At 42.2% G+C, this 22,742-nt stretch overlaps 3 protein-coding genes across 3 annotated transcripts; 2 read left to right on the top strand and 1 right to left on the bottom strand.

The window, feature by feature from the left end:
• Positions 1 to 504: 504 nt before the first annotated feature.
• Positions 505 to 6,354, bottom strand: slc13a5b (solute carrier family 13 member 5b). The gene is made up of 12 exons (XM_077722120.1): positions 6,155 to 6,354; positions 5,579 to 5,707; positions 5,082 to 5,218; positions 4,801 to 5,006; positions 4,546 to 4,726; positions 4,161 to 4,283; positions 3,876 to 4,088; positions 3,572 to 3,678; positions 3,386 to 3,507; positions 2,973 to 3,134; positions 1,739 to 1,876; positions 505 to 1,535 (listed from the first exon to the last, which is right to left on the bottom strand). The coding sequence occupies exons 1-12, from the start codon at positions 6,251 to 6,253 to the stop codon at positions 1,410 to 1,412; spliced, it is 1,743 nt and encodes a 580-aa protein (XP_077578246.1). The 5' UTR covers positions 6,254 to 6,354; the 3' UTR covers positions 505 to 1,409.
• A 613-nt stretch (positions 6,355 to 6,967) lies between these two features.
• On the top strand, positions 6,968 to 18,565 carry wdr81 (WD repeat domain 81). Its single transcript, XM_077722442.1, has 12 exons — positions 6,968 to 7,207; positions 7,990 to 8,454; positions 8,789 to 12,288; positions 12,364 to 12,471; positions 12,697 to 12,896; positions 12,960 to 13,141; positions 13,214 to 13,379; positions 13,711 to 13,876; positions 13,947 to 14,744; positions 15,102 to 15,247; positions 15,357 to 15,539; positions 17,162 to 18,565. Exons 2-12 carry the CDS (start codon positions 8,093 to 8,095, stop codon positions 17,486 to 17,488), a joined length of 6,138 nt encoding a protein of 2,045 aa, XP_077578568.1. The 5' UTR covers positions 6,968 to 7,207; positions 7,990 to 8,092; the 3' UTR covers positions 17,489 to 18,565.
• Positions 18,566 to 18,805: 240 nt separating this feature from the next.
• serpinf2b (serpin peptidase inhibitor, clade F (alpha-2 antiplasmin, pigment epithelium derived factor), member 2b) lies at positions 18,806 to 22,643 on the top strand. The gene is made up of 10 exons (XM_077722443.1): positions 18,806 to 18,965; positions 19,051 to 19,099; positions 19,264 to 19,334; positions 19,414 to 19,467; positions 19,748 to 20,021; positions 20,181 to 20,324; positions 20,573 to 20,761; positions 20,829 to 20,971; positions 21,645 to 21,849; positions 21,970 to 22,643. Exons 3-10 carry the CDS (start codon positions 19,281 to 19,283, stop codon positions 22,296 to 22,298), a joined length of 1,392 nt encoding a protein of 463 aa, XP_077578569.1. The 5' UTR covers positions 18,806 to 18,965; positions 19,051 to 19,099; positions 19,264 to 19,280; the 3' UTR covers positions 22,299 to 22,643.
• The last annotated feature ends 99 nt before the right edge of the window (positions 22,644 to 22,742 follow it).

Raw genomic sequence — 22,742 nt, 5'->3', positions numbered from 1 at the left:
TCCTGTCCATAGCTGACTAATACAAGCAAAGGTCATTTTGCGCAACGGCCTCAAAAGAAAAAAGTCATGACACATGACACAATATGAGTGTTCTTTCATCAAAGCATTAGTGTTTTACTCAAACTGTATTTAAAGGGATTCCACACCCACATCGGGACCAAGAAGTAAAGTATAGTCATGTGTTCCTATGAAATTGAGAATGGTTGATACAACAGTTGTTCTATTTTTCATTGTTTTGTTTTTGTACGTCCTGGTGGGAGTATTCTGTTATGATTTCACCTGCTGGGAAGGGCTGGTTCACAAATCTAGGATTTTAATAAGAAAAATAACTATACAAATAATTTAAAAAATGGGAAAAATTAACAAAAATACAAACATAACTGGGAAGATGCACACCTACAAACAGCAGGTGAAACGCATGCAATCCCATGGACAACTAAAATCCCAATGAAACATGTTTAAAGTATTTGATGGAAAAATAGCAAATAAATAATTAAAACACCATTTATCATTTTTTGGAAATAAGATACTTTATTTTTATACACAAAAATATATATACAAATGTAGAAAAATACAGCATGACAGACACTACTCGTTATTGCAGTATTTTATAATTATTATTGCAAACTGCTACAAATACAGCGCCGATTTGAATGGGATGGAAATGGGAGTGTTTGCACAAATCTTGATGTCATTCATAAAATCCAGTTTAGTCAAACTTTACGGCCACCAAAATGTTGATGGTTCGAAAATTCTATTAATAGTACTCAAAAAAATGTATGTGTACGTCGGACTTTAAACAAAGAAAATACATTTCTTCTAAAAATATTTGTGCATGTTGTTTGTTGCGTTTAACTGGTATTTTCTTTGTATTCTTATTTTTGTCTTCATAATAATTTTTCTTTTCACTTTTATTTATTTTGGCAGCTTTGGTCCACCATTGGATCATTTAAGTAGCCATGAATTAATTCTATATGCATATTAAATGTCAATATTTAGGAAAAAGCTATAATATAAACAATCTGTGAATGTACCATTAATAGATTGTTATATCAAAGTTTTAAAAAAAACACATTTAAACTTTGTTTAACAGCTCACATGCCCTATTGTTTGTGTTCAATGTTTATGCTTCAGTGTTTGGATTAGTTCATATCAAAACTTTATAAGGATTCTGGCAAAGTGTCACTGACGTCACTGTCTATCTGTTGTTATTTAGTGTTTTACTAACATGACAATCCTTATCTTTGATTGTCCTCGTACAAATTACTGATTCATTACCCCTCAGACTCTCACTTGGACTGCAGGATAAACTTGATGCAAGACTTGTGTGTAGCACAGACCACTTCAGACCGTGCTGTGGATCTGACCAGAAATCAAGTGATCGAGGCACTGGGGAACCATTGTTGGTGTCAAGGCCCAGTGGCGTTGGCCCATGTGGGAAAGGAATCCAAGTGAAACATGGCCCGTCCCCAGGTGTTGATGGACAATGTGATGCATAGTATGCCAATGATGTTCATGACTATTCCAGTTCTTGCCTGAAAAAAATACATGAACAGAAATGAAAGATAGGTCACGAGACAGACGTCTATCTGATCGTAAACCACAGACCGATCTTATATTATCCATATAGATGGACATGTGGGTAGACTTACTAGCACATGCTAAGGCAGGTGCATTGACTAACAGACTTTCTATGTGTTCCTCACTGCAAATTCAGTATGACCAACGTCTGACTCACCATGTCGGAAACCTTGAGGTATCCGTAGGAGAAGACAATGGCGTTAGGCGGCGTGGCCACGGGCAGCATGAAGGCAAAAGATGCACTCAAAGTACAAGGCACCATGACATACAGAGGGTTGATTCCGATGGACTGCGACTGTGGAATCAAACAAGGATCAACTTCAATCCTCTCATCGACGTCAGCTGGTAACCGCTAAAGTGAAAACTCTTATTAGATGGGATAATTTCGACATTTTCCTGCAAACTCAGGGCTGACTCATGGCATAATAGCAGCTTGCAAACATGACTCTGGGAGTACAGCACATAACAAGGGCACAGTAATTTCTGCTTCTCAAAATACAGCAAATAGGTAACAGCCCTTCATCGGAATTGTGACCACACTGAATCATCGGTTGTGACCAGCAACAAGTGATTGCACCCTTCAAGAGAAGTTCCCATTGCATGTGGGAAAATCATGGATTTTTACTTGAAACAAGCTTTTCTCATGACGTCTGAACCGAGAATGGGCTGCAAAGAATATTTCTTCACCAATAATTCTAGGACTTAGAGTCAGTCAGCTTGGCCACCGAAAAAAAAATTCAAAGGAGCCACCTGCTGGCAAAAATGCAAAGCTTGAATATTTCGTCCAACTTTGCATGGTGGCAACTTGGCATTAGTAAGTCATATTTGGTAATGGTAATGTCCCAGACAGCCATTTTTGTACCCTTTTAAATTCGGTGCACACTGTTTCTCTGACAGGGAAGTCTCAAGCTGTAATTTAGTCCCACTTTCAATTGAATCTACAGTAACAGAGGTTGTCTATTGTTCTTTTTGTCCTCGCCCTAAATAACTATCCCTCTCAGTACACCTGGTACAGTCTTTTGCAACCCGGCTCAATGGCTCTCACTGGCCGTCCTCAACCAGGGTACACAGTAATACCATTCTTCAGCCTGCGCCGGAGTGGGCTACATTGCAAGGTCCAGGAGCTGAATTGGCATGTTGGCGGGTTACAAATGGGAGGAGGGGCCCCTTAGGCAACGGGGCTTAACATATTCAGCTTGAATGAGCAACTAGATGGGCGACCAAAAAGGAGGAGAATGGGCAAAGTGCCACTGGGAGTGGTTTGAAAGCTTGACTCCAATTGGGGAGAAAATCTGCTGAAAGACAATTACGTCACCTCGCTGAACCACTGCCACCAATCATGGTTGTTTTTTAACAACCCCAACTTTTTTTTCTTCTTTTCCATCTCTTACCATTGAGGCTAGGACAGGCAGAAAGAGTGTCGCAGTTGCGACATTGCTGGTGCACTCTGTGAAGGTTGCAATGAGAAGACACAGGATCATGGCAATTGACCAGGGTGGTATGCTTTGCAAGGGGCTCATTTGGTCTCCCATCCACCTGGAAAGTCCTGATACCTTAAAAACAACATACAGATAGATTAGTTAACATTATTTTATGTATCTTTTTGATCGTCACTAGAGTATTACCACATAAGCTAGTCCCCCCCTTTCATTATGGAATCAACTAAATCAAAGTTACCCCCCAAAAAGGGCAACTGTTTTTTTAAACAGTATCTGTAAACATTGGATTGGTGCATCATTTGTTTAAGCAAAGATCCAATCAGATCAACTGAAAGCCAAAATATCGATCAACATCCCTCTCTTACCTCACTCCCCTTGGCCAGTGCAAACCCTCCACCAAGGAGCAGTACAATTCCCCACGGTAACTTCTTCTGGACAACCTTCCATGTGAGCAGACGTGAAGCTGAATTTGAGCTCTGAAGGGATACTATGGAGTGGGCCAAGTGTCAGTGTTGTATCCTTGCATGGTGACAACTTATTGATGGACTAACCCGTGTCAAAACTTTGGGTCCTCCATAGGCAAAAAGACGGAGGTTTGGACGGGAGGACAAAGAGGAGAATGGCAACGAAGAGAGCCACAGTAGCGTCCGTAACATACCTGAGTGAAGAGAAGCCAAGTTATTATGAGATGCGCCCTTATGTATTAAATTGTTTCACAAATTCCAGATTTATTTCAGGGGGTGCCATTAGGTGTTTTCATTCATGCAACAGGTTTATTATTTTTTTAAACTAAATAGGCTCATAAAAGTTTCTAGTGTGAAGGTATGGTTGAGATAAAGAAGGAGGGCTTCTTACTCTTTCTTGGAGTTAAAGATGTGTGTGGCCCAGCCAGACACAAATCCAGGATCTCTGGAGAACCACAAAACCACAAGCAGAATGAAGAGACCCAGGACACTGAGCTCTCCAAAAGACATGGGCCCAAGCCGGCGATGCTGTCCCCGGATCACTTCGTAGGCGGCCACCTCTTTCTCAGTTTTTTCCGCACCGCAGCCCCACGTCTTCTTGAAGCTGGAAAAGACGACATGTAATCATTTATTCCAATCATCTACTTCACGGTTTTCTCACCTTCCATTTACTCACTTAAATCCCATGAAAACAAATTGTAGCCACAGCCATGCCAGCACGAGCATGAGGATCATGTTGGGGAAAGCAAATCCAAACCAGGAAGCAAAATTGATCACGTCGCCATTTTCAGGAAACAGTCTGTAAGACAATAGATTTGGAGCAAAGTAGTTTTAAGTTTAAAAACCAAGTATTGTTCAGTATTCCCTCAATTTCCATGGTTAATCCATTCCATAACCGCCTGTATCATCAAATTTATAAACCTCCCATACGTTCCAATCAAATTTTATAGACTGTAAGTAGTCATTACTGTATTTAACTATGAATAGAGAAAATCTGCAATGCACTAAGAACACGGAAGTGGAACCGTGAAATGATGAGGGAACACTGTAATAGTACCCACTGGCTCATTTGTCCTTTGAGCACCAGGTTGGGACCAGTCCCTGTCAGTGTGGCAGTGCCGCCGATGCTGGCGGCATAGCAGACGCACAAAGTCATCCCTTTGCAAATCTTCCGTCTTTCCTGTACCTCCTTTTGCCGCACCACTTCAACGGAGGAGTCCAAGAAAGTCACCACGATGGGGCCTTCAGAAAGGGAACCAAGAGTCAAAGAGTTGGAATAAGAAAATCAGTACCGGTGGGTTAAAGAGCCTTTTTACCTGTCACCTCCATTGTTTTTTCCTGCTTGACATCTACTTCTGTCTTCTGGACCTCCTCTGAGCTCATAATGACAGGCATCTGCACCTCGCTGTTGTTGAGCTCCTCCAGCACGGCTTGGACTATGGGCACCATCATGGCTGTAGTAGCTGTGTTGCTGATCCACATGGACAAGAAGGCTGTTACACCCATGAAGCCCAACATAAGCCTGGAGACAAGATACCAAATATCAATTGCAGTGGTCCTCAAACTGGAGTCCACCTGGACACCCGATTCAACTCACAGCGCCGGACGCACTCCGACGAACAGGAGCACTCTAAGGGCGATTCGCTTGTGCAAGTTCCAGTGCTCCACGGCCACAGCCACCATCAGACCTCCGACAAATAACAAGTTGGTGTCCTTCAGGTACTGCATGCACACCTGAGAGAGAGAGAGGATGCACCGAATGCTCGTATAAGAGAGATGTTATATGTTTTAATTACAAATAAGAAAGGTTACCCATGTCTTTCTACAGATTAAAAACTCAAATTGGTAAACACCCCTTGGTTTTCAAGTATATTTTCTCTGGAAAAACATTTTTTTTATACATATAGCAAAATATTTAACTCTAACTCTTTAAAAAAATTCTTAGCAAAGAGTGAGGCCCCAACTGGGATCGAACCCTCGACCCCAGAACTGTGAGGCCTCTGGGTCACCTAAAAAATAAAAAAAAACTACAGTAATTTTAAATGTAAACCTGCTTTATCCATCTCCAAAAATCTGATCTCACATTTCACTCACACTTTGGGAGTCCATGATGCCAAAGAGAGGGAAGAGGAGCGCCGGGAGCAAAGCGGTCACAGCCAATGGCAACACCTCGGTGCACCAGTACACCGCCATTAGGATGATCACATAGGCACATTCCGCTTGCTGTATAATAACAAGCGAACATTAATCATAGCTCACACATAATAAAAATATATGACGGTCAAAGGGTATTGATGAAAGTTTACCAGGACTCAAACTATAGTGAGTGATCATGAGTATTTCTGCCAACAGTATAAAAACGCACAAGCCGCTCATGTTGTTATTATTATTATACGTCTAAAAACAACACGTCACCGTTGTCACAACTCGCTTGGACGCAGAATGTTCCCACGCTGGAAAAGACCCCCCCTCAAGTTAAAATAACAGCTTTTCCTCCCACCAACTCACGTTTTTCCCTGCATTTTAAATGAGCCCATTCACATGCAACAGGTGCAGGTCAAACAGTAGTACGTAATATCAAAGAAAAAAACGGAGGGTGGTTTCATCATTTAGTATGGATTGCGTTATATGAAAATGATCATGAATTAAAAATATAAAAAGAATAATTACCGAGGTGGCGATGACGAGTGGCAGGGGCAAAAGAAGGAGTGGGGTCGTGAAGAGGATGAGCTCGTTCTTGGCCGATAGTAGACGTTTGTGCAAAGGCATTTTGATGAAAAAGAGCGATCGGCAAGTGGCGGACCTTTTTAATGCGTGTGCGTGGAGCGCAATGAAAGAAAGGAGGGAGATCGGTGGAGAGAGACAAGGGGGACACGTACAATGGAAAGGGGGCGTGGCAATGTTGGGCACGCTGTCAGAAACTCAATGAAAGAAAAAGACACTGAATGATCTGTTCATTAAAGGACCTGACGTCGTATATGTTGAAATCAGATCCCAATTCATGCAGTAAGTAAATATAGAATTCAGTTTTTTTTAAAGGTGATTGTATTTATTCTTTCAGGGACAGTGATCACTTCATTGGAAAGATTTTCAAAAATTGTCCACTTGTTGAAATCCCTAAGATGTTGGTCATAAAATATGAACAATTATATATTATTATGTTCAATGAGAATTGTTGGCCAGCCAATTGCAGTGCACGAGAAGATGGCAAATCAATGAAGAATGTGAGTCGAGGCCTCTTATAAGTTCTTATTTTATGTGATAAATAAGATTATGTGTGCTGCCATATAGCTCCTTTTGGGGAACTCTCAATAAACATTACATTTTTAGCTAATGGCAATAAATTCACTCGCGTCATTTTTTTAAACGAGTGTAATATGCAATATTGTTTCATTTCAAGTCGCGTCATTAGAACTGCATTTTCCCGTCTCGACCTTATCACGTGAGTCACATGGTGTGAGTGTGATGTTGTGTCACGTGACAAGCCGTTTCGCCAAACATGGCTCCTGACTCGCTTGCAATCAGAACTACAACGAGTTGGTGGTCGTTTGTCCGGTGACACTCAACCCCTCACGGTTGCAGGAGGAACAGATCTGCATATACCCTTGGCCTGATCTCATTTTAGGGTCTTGATGTCGTAACCAGCTTGTCAATGCTGAAGTTTGAAGCGATTCATCACTGTTAGCTCGATGCTAGTTGGTGACTTCAACGGAACTGTCACAGGTAGTAAAATGTTCATTATCTCATGTTTTTGATTATTATTAATGTTAATTACGTACTGGACGATCTGGAATGTTTGGATGGATGCTCGTTATATTTCATTACACTGATCTTACTTTTCCCTTGTTGGATTTATATTTTACAGTCAAAGACATAAAAGGGGAAGTGACTCAAATGTTTTAACCGTGCATTTTCAGGAAATTAGCTCTTTCGTGCATAAGATGAATTTGTTTAACCCTTACAAAACATTTTTGACTAATAGATCTTTTTGATTGGGATTGAACATTTGTTAATTTAAGTCTGTCAAGTCATAATGGACTGGACGTCTGGAGCTGTCAATGGCATGTAATGCTTTAGAGCTTCAGATCTGTTAACAGTAAAGACATCATAGTCATAATTTGTTGCACATTGCAACATCTTGTTATTGCAAGCAGCAGATGCCAAACAGGATGGATTTTTTAAAAACTATGTGGTACTAAATGATGAGAATTTAAACAGCTATCCGATAACAAAACTATCCTCTCTTAAAAAATCATGAATTTGCTAGACAGGATTAATAACTCATCATCACCATGTGCGAGTAAAATTTTGAAACATTATCTACACCACTATGACATTGAATTTTACAGTTGTAGGACATAATCACCCTGTTATCATCCATGTAAATAAAATGTGTGTTTATGGCCCAGTATCATGTTAGTTCAGTTACTGTGACTTCTAATATGGTGATGTTTCGTTTTTCTCTGCAGGAGATAATAATGTGTTTTTTTTCCTTATCTCTACAGGACATGTGTAAGAAGTGATTAAATGTGCCCTTGTGGTTAAAGAAAACCATCTTCGCCTATATGTGAGCATAGCCAGACAATTTGCCGTTCCAAGCACGTCGCAATGGATTGGCTGGCGCGTGCGGTCGAAAAAGACCTGGGCATCGACCGACGGCAATTGGGTGCCGGTCCACGTCCCCAGGAGCTTATCGCTCTGGTCCCCACCCGCTGGCTGTCGGCCCTGCGGGAAAAGAAGCTTGTGGGCTTTGTCCGATCGGAAAGCATCAGTGAAATTGAAATCCGCACGTATCTCCAGTGCTCTCAGGCTAAATTGCCGCCTGGCTGGACACGAGTGTGCGTGCAAGGTTTAAGAAAACGCAAGCTTAACTATAGGATTGTCAGAGACCCCTGTCTTCAACCAAATGATTCATCAACAAAGGAATCCTATGTTAGCACCATGCAGCATGTGTCACTGCACAATGTCAGGTACTGAATACACAGTGTTGCATGTTTTTTGTTATTAAGAAATTTGAGAATATCAAGAAGCACTACTTGTCAATTAGAATGTTGGGCAATTGCATATTTGCAGATATTTTTCTATCAATGTAACATTTAATGTATTTCTACATAACCTTTGGGAAAAAATCACATTGTTGTATGTCTTAGATTCACAAAACATATTCCAAATAGTGGGTACGCTATAAAAATTGAGAAATTAAACCTGACTGCAATTCTGTGGACTTGCTAAATTATTTTTTTTCTTTTAGAACAGAACATGTATAACAAGTCGAAGTAACTTTTCTTTTTTTTTTCCCTCCAGGAATCTGTGGCACGAAGCCCATTCCAGGCTTGTGCAGCCGTATTCTGGAGCTAGTGAACAAATGCACATCACTGCCGTGGATGCGGTTCGCCATGCCCTTCAAAAGCTCTTCAACACTTCATTCTTCTCTTGTGAAAAAGTTTCACCGTCTCCCTCCCCGGCTAGAGAGAGAGACTATTTCTCGACATCGACCACATTTGCTTTTTCCAAGCCAAACCCTGACCATTTATGTCCCAATGTTCTAACGGCCGAGTGTCTGCTGGAGACTTCGGAGATGTTTTATGTGGTTCTACCTTACACGCAGTATTCTCTCCATGACATTGTCACCTTCAGCCCAGCCAAGCTTGCCAATAGTCATGCCAAAGTGTTATTTATTATTTACCAGTTGCTAACAGCCATTCAGGCGTGCCATGCCTCAGGTCTGTCCTGTGGGAACCTATCCCTGCTGGACATAGCGGTTGACGAGCAGCTCTGCAGCTCTCTTAAACTGAACCTCGCCCATTATGAGGATCTTGGGAAGCCGAGTGGCGATGGTCCCACAAATCAAGCACCCAAAAGCACCTTGATAGAGAACAATATGCTTTGCAGTGACTGCTTTCATGAGCTCAAAACTTTAGTTCTTGATTGGGTTCATGGCCGGGTAAGCAACTTTGGCTATTTAATGGAGCTCAACAGGTTAGCAGGGCGGCGAGAGGGCGACCCAAATTACCATCCAGTACTGCCGTGGGTGGTGGATTTCACGGTGCCGTTTGGAAAATTCCGGGACCTACGAAGGTCCAAGTTCAGACTCAACAAGGGAGATAAGCAGCTCGATTTCACTTACGAGATGACCAAAGAGGCTTTGGCGGCTGCGGTAGGTAGTGGTTTAGGGGGCGTTGGTGGAGACTTAAGTGGGTCAGTCAGTGCCAGTGTGGGGGGACAACCGGACCACCTCCATGTACCTCATCACATATCTGACGTGCTGTCAGATATTACGTACTATGTGTATAAAGCCCGACAGACACCCAAATCGGTGCTGTGCAGCCACGTGAGGTCCCAGTGGGAGCCTAACGAATACCCCTCCAGCATGGAACGCATGCAGAGCTGGACTCCCGATGAGTGCATTCCAGAGTTCTATACAGATCCCTCTATTTTCCGCTCAATACACCCTGACATGCCGGACCTTGATGTGCCTTCCTGGTGCAAGTCTTGTGAGGAGTTTATTGAGGTCCACCAACGCCTCCTGGAGAGCAGGGAGGTATCTCAGAATCTGCATCACTGGATAGACCTTAATTTTGGCTTCAAACTGTCTGGGAAAGATGCAGTCAAATCCAAGAATGTCTGCTTGCACCTTGTGGATAACCACACACACCTGACCACTTATGGTGTGGTCCAGTTGTTTGACCAGCCCCACCCGCCTCGTCTATCTACTTCCCTGTATGCCCCGGCGGAACCTCCTCTTCTTAGCCTTGCTGCTCTTGACGTGCCTTCTCTCCACATTCCACAAAATGACATGGTGGCTGACTCTGTAGATGGAACGGTGCCCGAATCGTTGGGGTGTGAAACCAGCAGTTGGACCATGGTAGACAGAGATGAAGATCTCGAACAAGGTACTGAAGCTCTCGACTCATTAATGTCAATGGGCTCATCCAACTCTGCCAGTTGTGTTGGTCAAGTGCCAAATATTAATTCAGCTGTAGGGAAGCTTGGCGAGGCACCTCCTTTATCACACTCTCCAAGTTCCTTTTCTGGTGATTCAAGATCTGGATTACGAAGTGCTGTGCTCCCAAGAGGTGGACTGGGGAACAAAAAGCAAGGGGAGGGAAACGCAACCACGACCAATACGGAGCATATAAAGATACTTCTACCCGAGGGCTTCAACCCCCTGCAACCTTTGGAGGAGCTGGAGAAGTTAAAAAACTTCCTGGTCAAGAGTCTTCATGCCCAAGTTTTTCATGCTGATACCACCGAATGCACAATTTCATTGAGTGACACACCATTGTCTCTTACACGGCTCTATCAAAGAGATATGCAGGCCCTTGGTATCCTTATTGCCGAGATATTTTATTCCTCCAAAGTCAGAGGCCTAAAACCGGATGCTACTCTCAAACAACGTTTTGACGCCGTGCTCAAATTGTGCTCTGTTGGCTTCCGAGACATTCCACTTTCTTTGCACCATGCACTAGAAAAACTACTACAAATTGATAGCCACTCTGGAACAGTACAAAGAGAAACAGATCATTGCCATTGGCCACTTCTTTTTGACTATGATCCCATCCGTGCCGGGCTTCCTGCTCCAAACCCTTCCCAGTTACTCAACACATTCATTAGTCCTTTTCCTTTCCCTTCCTACTTTGCTGCTCTGCATTGCTTTATCTTTTCTCACCATCGCAAGATGAAGAATATTTGTAGTATTCAAGGAAGGGAAGTGGTTTTCCAACTGTGGCAACAGTTAGAAACACTTCTTCGAGCCAACATCACAGCCGAGGGCCTTGAGATTCTCTTGCCCTTCATTCTAGCTCTCATGCTTGATGAGTCCACAGCTGTCTATGCTGCCTGGTATATGTTTGAGCCCATCTCCAGAGTTCTGGGCCCCAGAAATGCAAATAAGTACCTTTTAAAGCCCTTGGTCAATGTCTATGAGAACCCCAACTGCCTGAGAGGACGTTTCTACCTCTACACTGACTGTTTCGTCCTGCAGCTGATAGTAAGACTTGGACTTCAGGCCTTCTTGTCTAATCTGCTCCCACACGTTCTGCTGGTCCTTACTGGCTTTGAAAGCTGGACCTCAGATTCTTCTGGAGAAGCTTGCAAAGGGTTGCAGAGTGCTACTTGTACCCTGGGAGAAGAGGGGGAAGAGAACTTTCAGGCTGGGGATGTACGCTCTTCAACTGGATCTGTCACCGGGAACCTGGGCTGCGTCAGTGGTGCGAGTGGTGGCGTTGGGGTGGTTGGGGACACTGGTTTGGTGGATTACTCCTCTGGCATTAGTCTCAACGACCAGGTTTTTCTCTCAGAGGCTGAAGACTTTCAAAATGAGTTTTACGTTAACAGCGCAGGGGGAGATGGTGGAAAACAGCCAGACCAGAACTCCGTTGCCAAGGACCAAGACCACGAGTCTTTGAGCGTTGGCAAGCTTAGCGACAAAAGCAGCGCGAGCGAACTCTCATCAGGCGATGGAGACTCCATGCGAGATCGAGCCAGTCTTAAATCAGCTGACAGCAACCAAGACCTGAAACAAGCCAGTGAGGGTGAGGAAGGAGCAGAGCTGGATGAAGAGGAGGCAACTGAGGCTAATGGTTGTAAAGTGGAGGCAGATGATCTTTCAACCTCAAAGCAGGAGCTCTCTTTCTCTGCTTGCACAGAGGCTGCAGGAACTCCCATTTCCACTCTACAGAGTGACTTCATGAATGGAATGGTTCTGGATGGGACTGACAAAGGGATTATGGATGAGCAGGAAGAAGAGGTGGACCAGGATCCGTCGGACGAATCACGCGCAAAGGAGCAAAAAATCCTTCTTGGTGAGAATATTACCTTGTGATGATGTACATTCTAACAGTGCCTTTTTTAACAAAAAAAAAAAACTGTTCACTCAGATACCGTCTGCAAAACAATCCGGTGGCTCTCAGCCAAACTTGGCCCGACGGTGACGTCTCGATGTGTGGCCAGGAACCTGCTACGATTACTCACCAATTGTTACATAGGTGCGTGAACATTAATATCCTTAAGTTTAAACTCTACTGTGTTTTAATGATTGGGCAATGTCTTGTATATCAGATATGTATTTGAGGGATTAACATTTTGCATTGACCAGGAGCACTAAGATTGTAAAATACCACAAAAATCCAATTTTTTCCTCATAATTTTCAATGCAATGTAGTATTATAGCAAAAAATGCATCTAATATTCATTTTGTACTCTCCCTGAAGGCCCAGAAAACCATTATTTTGTAACCCCTAGCCCTGAAGAGAGCACTCTGGAGAGTGTAGGAATGGGAAGCATTTATGAAAAGAGACCTGTGATGGGTGACCAGACCGCCGCACCTATACTCGACTGTCTCATTTACATTGCTCAACTTTATGGTGAACCTGTGCTAACCTATCAATACCTACCCTACATCGGATACCTGGTAAGTCTGAAAAATCCAACTGGAAATCCTTTTGAAGCTCATCAAACCATCAAATTATTGCAGGTGTCTCCTCCATCTTCACAACGTCTCAACACACGCAAGGAGGCCAGTTTGTTAGGCGCTGTTGCACTTACACAAAAGATTGTGGTCTTTCTCTCTGACACCACACTTATGGACATACTCATGAAAATTAACAGAGATGTACTATTGCCTCTCCTTGACCTGCTCACCAACCCTCACATGGGGTAAGAGACTAGTTCTCATTCTTCAATATTGTTTATATACCTGGATCTGGTTGTATTTCTGGTTGTGCACAGGTTCCCCAGTGGAGGGCAGACTCGCACCGTAGTGTGTCTTAAGACACTCAGTCTGATGGCTCTTATCTGCCTGCGCATTGGGCGGGAGATGGTGCAGCAGCACATGGCTGACACGCTGCGGCGGTTCTTTGCCGTTTTCTCCCTGCTGCATTGTCTGCGGCCTCAGGTGATCTTGCATTTGGAACTCACTTTGTTTCGTCTAGTTTATTGTCAGTATGTTTTAAGCAGGCAGGCCCGTCACAGCGAGATTTATATGAAACAAAAGGCAGGAAGGCAGATGAAAACATGGCTAAAAATAGAAAGAGGAGAAAGGAACTTTGGATAGAAGTGCCTGACTGACAAGGAAGGAGAGTGAGAGTATGTATTTTGTCAGGCTGTGTGATGGAAAAAACAAACAAACAGTTGTTCTCATTGTGGTTAATTAGAAAAGTTGTTTTCATTGTATCTCTTTTCATTTGTCTTCAGTATAAATGACAACTGATTCCTTCACACTGCAGATGGAGAGTGCGCCACGACGAGTTGAAGGGGATGTCACGGTGGTGGTTGTTAGCACACCTGAAGATCCCTGTGCAACTTATGAGTTGTCCATCCTGGAGGAACTCCAATCAGTGTTTAGCACAGAGATGGCACATGCTTCATACATACCATTTTACTGTCTTGTTGGTAAGGAAAACTTCATATTTTTCTGACTTGTAATGGCGACTGTACAGGTTCATTAATTTGTGTCCTGCAGGTGACATGGCAATCAGGAAACTGGTTCCCAACCACGAGCTGGTCTGGCAGCTGGCCTCCTCGTACCATCAGAGCGTGAGTCACACCACGTCAAGTGTAGACATGCCTCTATCCTCATCTTCTGCTCTAACCAAGCAGACGGGTTACAGCCCCTTCCCATCACCTTCTACAAGCTCCACCCCATTTGGAGACCCTCTCCCCGAATCAGGAACCTTCGGCAGCCACCTGGTAGGAAACCGAATCCAGGTGTCCAGGGACTCCTACAATGGTGGCAGTCCTAACATGACTTTGGGTAGTTCTTGGGCACGTGCCAATCACACCACCACTATTAACAGCCCCCCTTCTGTTGTCACTACTCCGTCCATCGGTGCCCTACCTTTTTCCACGTCCTGGATAACAGGACCCCCTCTGGAGGATAGTGCCCTGAAGCAGGAGCTGTCTCGCAGCACACGGTCCTTGCAGGGCAACTGGCTGGCCTATTGGCAGTATGAAATCGGTCTAAACCAGCAAGACCCCCATTTCCATTTCCACCAGATCCGTCTGCAAAGCTTTCTGGGTCACTCTGGTGCTACCAAATGTTTGGCACCGCTCGCAGGAGAGGATTACTTCCTCTCTGGGGGTAAAGATAAAACGGTGAAGCTGTGGCCTCTCTATAATCACGGAGATGGCACACAGGAAGTTGAGCCCAGGCTAACGTATACAGATCATAGGAAGTCTGTGTTCTATGTTGGACAACTGGAAGCTTCGCTGGAGGTGGTCAGCTGTGACGGCATGGTGCACCTTTGGGACCAGTATACGGGTAAGGGGGGGGGGGGGGGGGGGGTATTGCCTATTTTTCAGGGATATGGTATCAACCTAAAGTACATTTGAATAACAATTCTAGTTTGAGTTGACTTGTAAGGACACTAAATTTCATACATGACTTGATTTAAATTTGTCTTTGTGTTGTGACAAATACTTAAGTTAAAAAATGAAATTTGCATGCAACCCCTTCCTTTAAACGAATGCCAGTCTCTTTCAAGCAGAACTGAACATGAGGGAATGGTTATACCTCAACCACTATCTTTTAAAGATGAAGCTAATGGAGAGTGTATTTCTAAAAGGTGCCTATATCATTTTATTCGAGCGAGGTTTATATTATATTCTTTTGTCGCAGGGAGACAGATCCGCTCTTATGAAGCAGTGGATGGTAAAAATCCTATTACAGCCGTCACCACAATGCCGGCGCCACACTGCAGTGTTGTGTTCGGAAGTGCAGACTCGGTCCTCCGTTTCATTGATCCTCGAAAACCGGGACTGCAGGTATTAAATTGTTTGTTTTTGAAAATGCATCCTCTTAAGAGCAACATCCCCTCACCAGACTGAATGATTTTATTTTGACATTAACAAATCTTCCTTTTGTCCCCTTCAGCACGAATTCAGACTGGCATACAACAACTTAAGTGCCGGGCTCATTCGATACCTGGCCGTCAGTCCGACAGGACGCACTCTGGCTGCAGGGTTCTCGTCTGGGTTCATCGTTGTGCTTGACGCACGCACAGGACTGGTTCTAAGAGGCTGGCCTGCTCATGAAGGAGACATCCTCCAAATGAAGGTAGAAAGAGTTTTCAATGTAAAATAAAAAAGTACTTAAGTTTTTGACATAGGTAGTGTGATATTAGTTCACTCTAACATTTTCTTTTGGGCTTAGTAGATCAGGGGTGCAATTGATCTTTTACCTTGGCTAACTAGGGGGAAGAACTGGAATAGCTCTTGAAATGGTTACAAGTTAACTGGAGGTCACGGAAAAAACAACAACACTTTACATTCGTATCCTGCCTTATTAGTCAGAACCGGTTTAGTTTGTTTTGAATAAAATATTGCATAAGGGAATTAACAAAGGCAAATCAAAAGGTATCGCCACAATAGTGACCTTTTATAATGTCTTTTCAGCAGAATGCTGACTGGGAGTTGTCTTTTTGAGGAAAAAAGGGCCACTGCAGTTTGTTTTTTTTCCCCTCCTGTTAATCTGACCACCTCAAGCTGTTTGAACAAAGCGTGGGCTGGAGGGCCTCGAGTGACACTGCTTGTCACGTATTTTGAAAAAAAATACAAATAAATTTAAATTTTATTACAGCGCGGCAGCCTCACAGCTGTGGGGTCCTGGGTTAAAATCCAGGTAACATCCCACATATGTGGTGTTTGGATGTTCTCCCTGGGCCTGCGTGGCTTTCCTCCCACATTCCAAAAACATGCATCCCCTGCTTCTGGCCTAAGGACAGCTGGGATTGGCTCCAGCACCCCCGCCACCCTAATGAGATGATATGAGAAATTTGAATATTTGAATGTTGCTTTGACATTTTTACTCCAGTTCCATTAACAGGATTTAACTGGTAGCATTCTGATGTCATGAACAAATCAATTTTGTTTACTAGTACATGCTGTATAATGCTCCCTCACAAGTAGGAGTTTGGTTCAAGAGTTCAACCAAACTCTTCTAGTGAAATATGACCATAAGGCTCATCCTCACGCTTTTGTTTTGAAAATGTTACAGTTTGCGGATGCAGTGAGTGTGAGCGATTGTTGCAGTCAACCTGTCTGTGGTCAACAGACCAAAAGGATAAGCAAACTTTATTTAACCCCAAATAGGGTCAAGGATTGTGCTTGTGCTTTTAAAGGCACAGGTTTATGCAAATATGGACAGGGGTTACTCATTAGAAGTAGCGCAGGAGGTTCGCCTCGGCACCCTCGGACTGAGATTACAACTAGTGACTGTTGAGTTTTAACTAACGATAACACACACATGCATACAACCTTCCTTTGTTGCAGTTGGATTACTGCATGGTCAGTACTTTTGACCTCTAATTGAGGAGTATTACCTTTAAATTTTTTATTTTGTAAACCGGTTTGAAGAAGACCTGTAAATAAATGCATTAAGATAAATACCCACTGCAATTGTTTTTTAACAAGACTACACCTAAAGTCACAGTTCCTCAGTTTAAGGGTTCAGTTCACATTGAATATGGCAGCAGAACAAAATATAAATGGTTTTATTGGTGTTAATATTATAGTTTGAAAATAAATCTAGCAGCATATTATTTTAGGTAACACACTATATAATCTAGCTCAATCTGGTTTGGTAAGGAAAACATTGCTTTGTAGTAAACACCTGCTGTCCTTTTTCATATTGAAAATACATCAGGCAGATGATTTCGGTTCATGTCTATCGCCCTGCAGGCGACAGAAGGAAACTTGGTGATCAGTTCGTCCACCGACTACACCCTGGCCGTGTGGAAAGACCTGGAACACAAGCCTCTCCGGCAATACAAGTTGCAGTCGGACCCCGTACACGCTCTGGATTTCTACGGCTCGGAGATCGTGACGGGTACCATGGCCAATAAGGTGGGCGTGTACTCGATGGCGGACATCTCGTTTAGCCCCATCAGTAGCACCAAACTCAGCAGCGAGAACTTTCGCGGTACACTGACCAGCCTGGCCGTGCTGCCTACCAAGAGGCTCCTGCTCCTGGGCTCAGACAATGGCGCCATCCGCTTGCTGGCTTGATTGTCATTGGGTAACTTAAACAAGCACCTGCAGTTGATTCAATTATTTTTTGGACCTGTTTCAACAGACTTGCTCAGGGACCACTTTTGTTGTCTCTTTCCAAAGAGGTTTGCCAACCTACATCATCCCGTGGACAACCTGAAACAACATTGGGTGCAATTCTAAACACAGACAAAACCTCAGAGGAATTGTATAATTGCACACATATAGATATAATATAAAGCATTGATGCTAATGTACTGAATAATGAATTATACACATTTTAATTCAATCATGTATTTGTCATTAGTGTACAACTAAAATCAATGCATTTACAACACAAAAAAAGCAACATTTTTTATTTTCCCTTTAATATATGTCCAATGCACTGATAAAACTATGCAGTAGTTGTAGATCAAATCCTTATTTTGTATGCGGGTTTAGATTTTCTTTCGTCTAGTATGAATATAGAGAAAAAGAATAGACTTCCTTGTGCAGTCACATAAGCATTTGGAAGGAAAAAATGAAAGATATCCATCCACTTTTTGTGTGTATTCTGAACTGTCTGGACCATATCTAGTGGTCTGAGTCGACGCCAAGGTTTTGTATTCAATCGTTTTTATGAAAAGACGTAGATCATACATTTAAAGGTCAATTCTGGTGCAGAAATGTCACTGTTCACTCTTAAAGCACTGTCTGGGGTTCACGTCAAATGCTTTGTGAATGTGCTTAAACTGCCTATTGTATTTTTCTAATGTCATTGTAATGTTTTCCACTCTTGCTAAAGCTCAGAACTCAATAATCATCTAGTGATGTGTTTTAAAATTCACATTAGCAGTTGCGTATTGATCGGAAAGTACAATTATTTATCATGTAGGTAAAAAAAAAACACAAAATGCCTCAATGTGCTGTTTATATATGAAAATGTGTTAAGTATTCCCGCTCAGGCTGAATCACATTGGACAAAGTCCCTCCTGCCGTATTTGCAGAGAAGCATTACGTACGTGTTCTCTTATAATGAAACTGCTTAAATAGGGCTTGTACTAATTGAGCAATGGTTTGTCCTGAACAATAAATGAAATTGGGTGTTCCCTTCCATTCATGGGGAGACCAGTCATTTCTTGGTAAAATCCAACGTCATCCACCATGTTTTTTTCCAGCCCAACAAAAGCCTGTGGTTTATTTATAGTTTACTATTGGAGCTGTCACAGTTGACAGGAGGAAACAAAAAGATAATACCATTTTTGCACTCAATGTTGGCCCTCTGCTGTGTATCAGATGCTTAGATACTTAACTTTACGAGGCTCAGTGCTGCATTTAAACAAACAAATAGTGACTTAAATGAGGCCCCGATCAATGGGAGTTGATCTTTAACCAAGTGCTGTGCGATTGCCAACCTCCGACTCTCGGGAATTCTGCAAGCCTCATTCAGCCGCTCTTTTTCGGTCAAGACGCCAGCTGTTTTTTTTTTTTTTTTTTTTAATTACCCTAATTGAAGGTAAGGTAATTCTTTTGCTGGGGAAAATGTTCGACGGTTTAACTGCCTGTTCATTGATTGTTTACTCTGCTTTTCTTTTATTTAGAGCAAAACCCAAGAGGTCACGGCCTGACATAATCTAACCTTTCTGAAAGGTAAAGTCTAATTTCATTCTTACTGGTGGAAAAATCAAACTAATAAATGTTCAAGTTAGTGTGACTACTGTTACTTGAGCCAGTAAAAGGAATTTACCAAAAATCTAAATGGGATTTATTGTCAACATATTTTTACAGCCTACTAAAAAGATGCTCTTTTACAGTTATATTACATGAGAACATGGATTTTCGGTTGACATTCATCTTTATTTGTCTCTACAACCAAGGACTGACTGTAAGCTAGCCATATTGTGTTTTCTCCATTAAAAAAAAAAACATCAGCATTAAAATACCTTAATTTTCTTTCCCAACAGAATGCTCAAAATGCAGAACAAGAGCAAGTCCTATTGGCACCTTTGAGTCAAAAGGTCAGTCTATTAAGAAAATACAGCATTTGTCATGTAATTGATGATGTAGTCAAGATATGATTTAGTAATACTGATCAGATACCCGATACCCCAGCCAACAATTTTATAGAATCTAATAAATACACTTTTTTTATTCACCACTGTCTAAAATGCTCTCTTTAAAAAATATTACACCACACACCATTACTTTCTAACGGGAAGCCATGCCAGAGTTTGTCACTGCATTTTTGGAATTGTTAATTCAATTCATCATTAAATAATGCCTCCAAATGCCTTCTAGGTAAACGAAGGCACGCCGGGACCAGGATTGACAAGCACCACCCACAGTCCTCCGCTGCCCGTGGCGACGGCTTTACCCGGTGAGGGGGGCACATCTGAAGAGGACGAGGGCTGCGCGGCCATTGCCCAGAACGATGAGGCCAAGAAATACTTGGCCGCATCCGTCCAGAAGCTGGGCATGCAACTGTTAGAAAACCTCAAAACCACACCCGAGCAACCCAACATAATTATATCACCTTTCAGCATCGTTTTGGCCCTCTCCCAGCTCGCTCTAGGTAAGCTAGTCTACACTTTTTTTCAATTTTATAACAGAGCAAAACATACTCAAGATTTGTAAAATGGTTGTAATTGATAATTATGATAGTACGTCTCAATTTTTCCATCCATTTGGCCATATTATCAATATATACCCTTTTAATCAACTTACATTTCAGGTGCAGTTAATGAGACCGAGGAGCTGCTGATGCAACATCTCCATGGCAACACCATGACTTGCTATCACCATTCTGTCAATCACATCTTGGAGCAGCTACGAAAGAGTGACTTGAAAATCGCCACACGCATCTTCCTACGTCAAGGTCCTAAAAAAAAACATTCTATTTCCATCAATCATTGATAAACGATGGGTTTTGATTAATCTTCATCTGCCCTTGAATTCCAAATTATATACCAGAATATTCAAATTGAAACTCAACAATGTTAATAGTCTCCTTTGTCATGTGTATGAAATAGTACTTCAGTTGAAACATGTAAGGAGTATGTTAAATTCTTACTGTTGAATTAAGATGGAGTTAGTTACATATATAATATATACCTGTTGTTTTAGGGTTTAAGCCAAAGGAGGACTTCCTTCAGGAGTCCAAGCGCCTATACGACTCAGAAGCGGCAGTCTTGGAAAGTGTGATGCAGCTAAACAACTGGGTGGAGAATGCCACCAATGGGCAGATAACAGACTTGATGTCAGAAGTGCCTCCCAACATGCAGCTCATGCTCATCAACGCTATTCACTTCAAAGGTGAGCCATCATCTCATTCAATGAAGAGACTCTCATTAACTTTGAGGCCATTAACTTTCACTGACAGGTGAATGGAAGGCTCGTTTCGACCCACGTCATACCACCAAGGGGTCCTTCTTCCTCGATGATGAAAACATGGTCAACGTCGAAGTGATGGAAGATTCCAAACATCCTTTGCGTTTGCTTAGTGACGCTGAACTCGAGTCACAGGTGAGAAGAAAGTTCTCATTTTAAGCCTTTTTGGACTTTTTTTTTTAAATTGGTGAAGAGAGCTTTTCATTCCTAGAGAACATTTAAAATGAAAATTAACACTTAATTGATATGACTTTGTTTTGTTTCCATTAAAACACATTACTTTTTTTTTTGCTTGAAACAAGTAAAACCATCTGTCAATTGAAAAAAAATAAAATGCCTTTACGTCTTACAAAAATTATATACTGTATATGTACTGTTTAAGGGATTTCCATGGTATTCTATGTGTGTTGACATTTTTAAACTAGAAATGATAACATCTTCCTTCTAAGGTACATTTTTGGCAACATTGAAATATATTATTATTTTCTATGTGTGTGTGTGTTTGTGTTTAACTTATCAGCAAGGTCCCTTCTGGTCTTGTCTGTCTTTTTTAATCTTGATGGGTGGGTTTGAGAATGCATGAAAAATATTTTTGAACCTCTTAAGATAATATGCAAACTGATAATATTTTTCATAGGCTGCTTTAATGTCACAGCAACTTTTGAAATTGTGGCTAAAGTTTACAGTATTAAAGTTATTTTGCACTGTTGCCAGTCATTAAGCAAGTAACAAATGTTCTGTTATAAATTGTTTACTGGGACACTCCCTTCTTTGAAATATTAAAATGTTCTTTCTTCTTCCTGTGCAGGTAGCAAGCTTCCCATTCATGAAGGGGATGAGCTTTTTAGTAATTATGCCAATATCCGGACACGTGAACGTATCTTCCCTGGTTTCCAAGATAAATATTTCCAGCATTTACGACCGTCTCCCCAATGAAAGGGCCGTTCACGTTAAAATTCCCAAATTCAAGCTGGAGTACACTCAAGAACTGCGAGAAGCCTTCACGAAAATAGGTAAGCTGCAAAGATGGGAGAAAGTAAAAGTATGCCAATCATTTGAAAGTGTCAGCCAATTTCCTGAAATTTAAAATTATTTGGAAATGTTTCCTTAATTGACCTTGTACTCCAATCTAGGCCTCGGAAATATGTTTTCCAGTCCCAATCTGGCCGACATAGCTGACGGTCCTCTCCTGGTGTCCAATGTCATGCACAAATCTGCTATGGAAATCAACGAGGAAGGAGCTGAGGCTTCCGCCGCCACCGCCGTAGTTATCTCGCGCTCATCCAACCCCCTGTTCTACCTGAGCCACCCCTTTTTCTTTGCTCTGGTGGACGATAAGTCACGGGTACCAATCTTCATGGGCGTCATCAACAACCCCAATCCTGGTACGCCGGTTTTGCCAAGAGGAAAATTGCAAAACGATAAGAATCAAGTGGGTGAGGTGGGAGGCCCACCTAAATAGGGACTGTCATGTGTGCAGCTGTTATTTGGGGGTGAGGGGGGGTTTCCACAGAACAACAACAGCATCAGGATTGTACAAAATCATTGTACAATAGGTGGTAGCTCGATTAAAATGTCTAAAGTGTCACCTTGTGTTCACTTTTTTTCGGTTTCTACCATTTATGTAAGAACATTGCATTCTAGAAGAAAACCTTGGTGTGGGTGCAAAATCTTGGTTACTATTACAGTCCAGGATAAAAATGTAAACCTCTATTCTATTTCTTTCATGTATAAATGTATGGCAGAGTTAATCTCATATTCAGTCAATTTGTTTGATCTTTACGTCAAATAAAAACTATTGATTATAGTTGTTATTACATTGCCTTGCTGTGTGAACTAATTCAGACATTTGCAGCCTCAATATTGGAGATCTGTTGTGTCTTCAGAGATCTTTAAATATTCAGAG

The sequence above is a fragment of the Stigmatopora nigra genome, chromosome 8, assembly GCF_051989575.1.
Source record: "Stigmatopora nigra isolate UIUO_SnigA chromosome 8, RoL_Snig_1.1, whole genome shotgun sequence".
Classification (NCBI taxonomy): domain Eukaryota; kingdom Metazoa; phylum Chordata; class Actinopteri; order Syngnathiformes; family Syngnathidae; genus Stigmatopora; species Stigmatopora nigra.
Note: the sequence above shows the minus strand (reverse complement) of the source record. Positions and strands in the feature narration are given on the sequence as shown.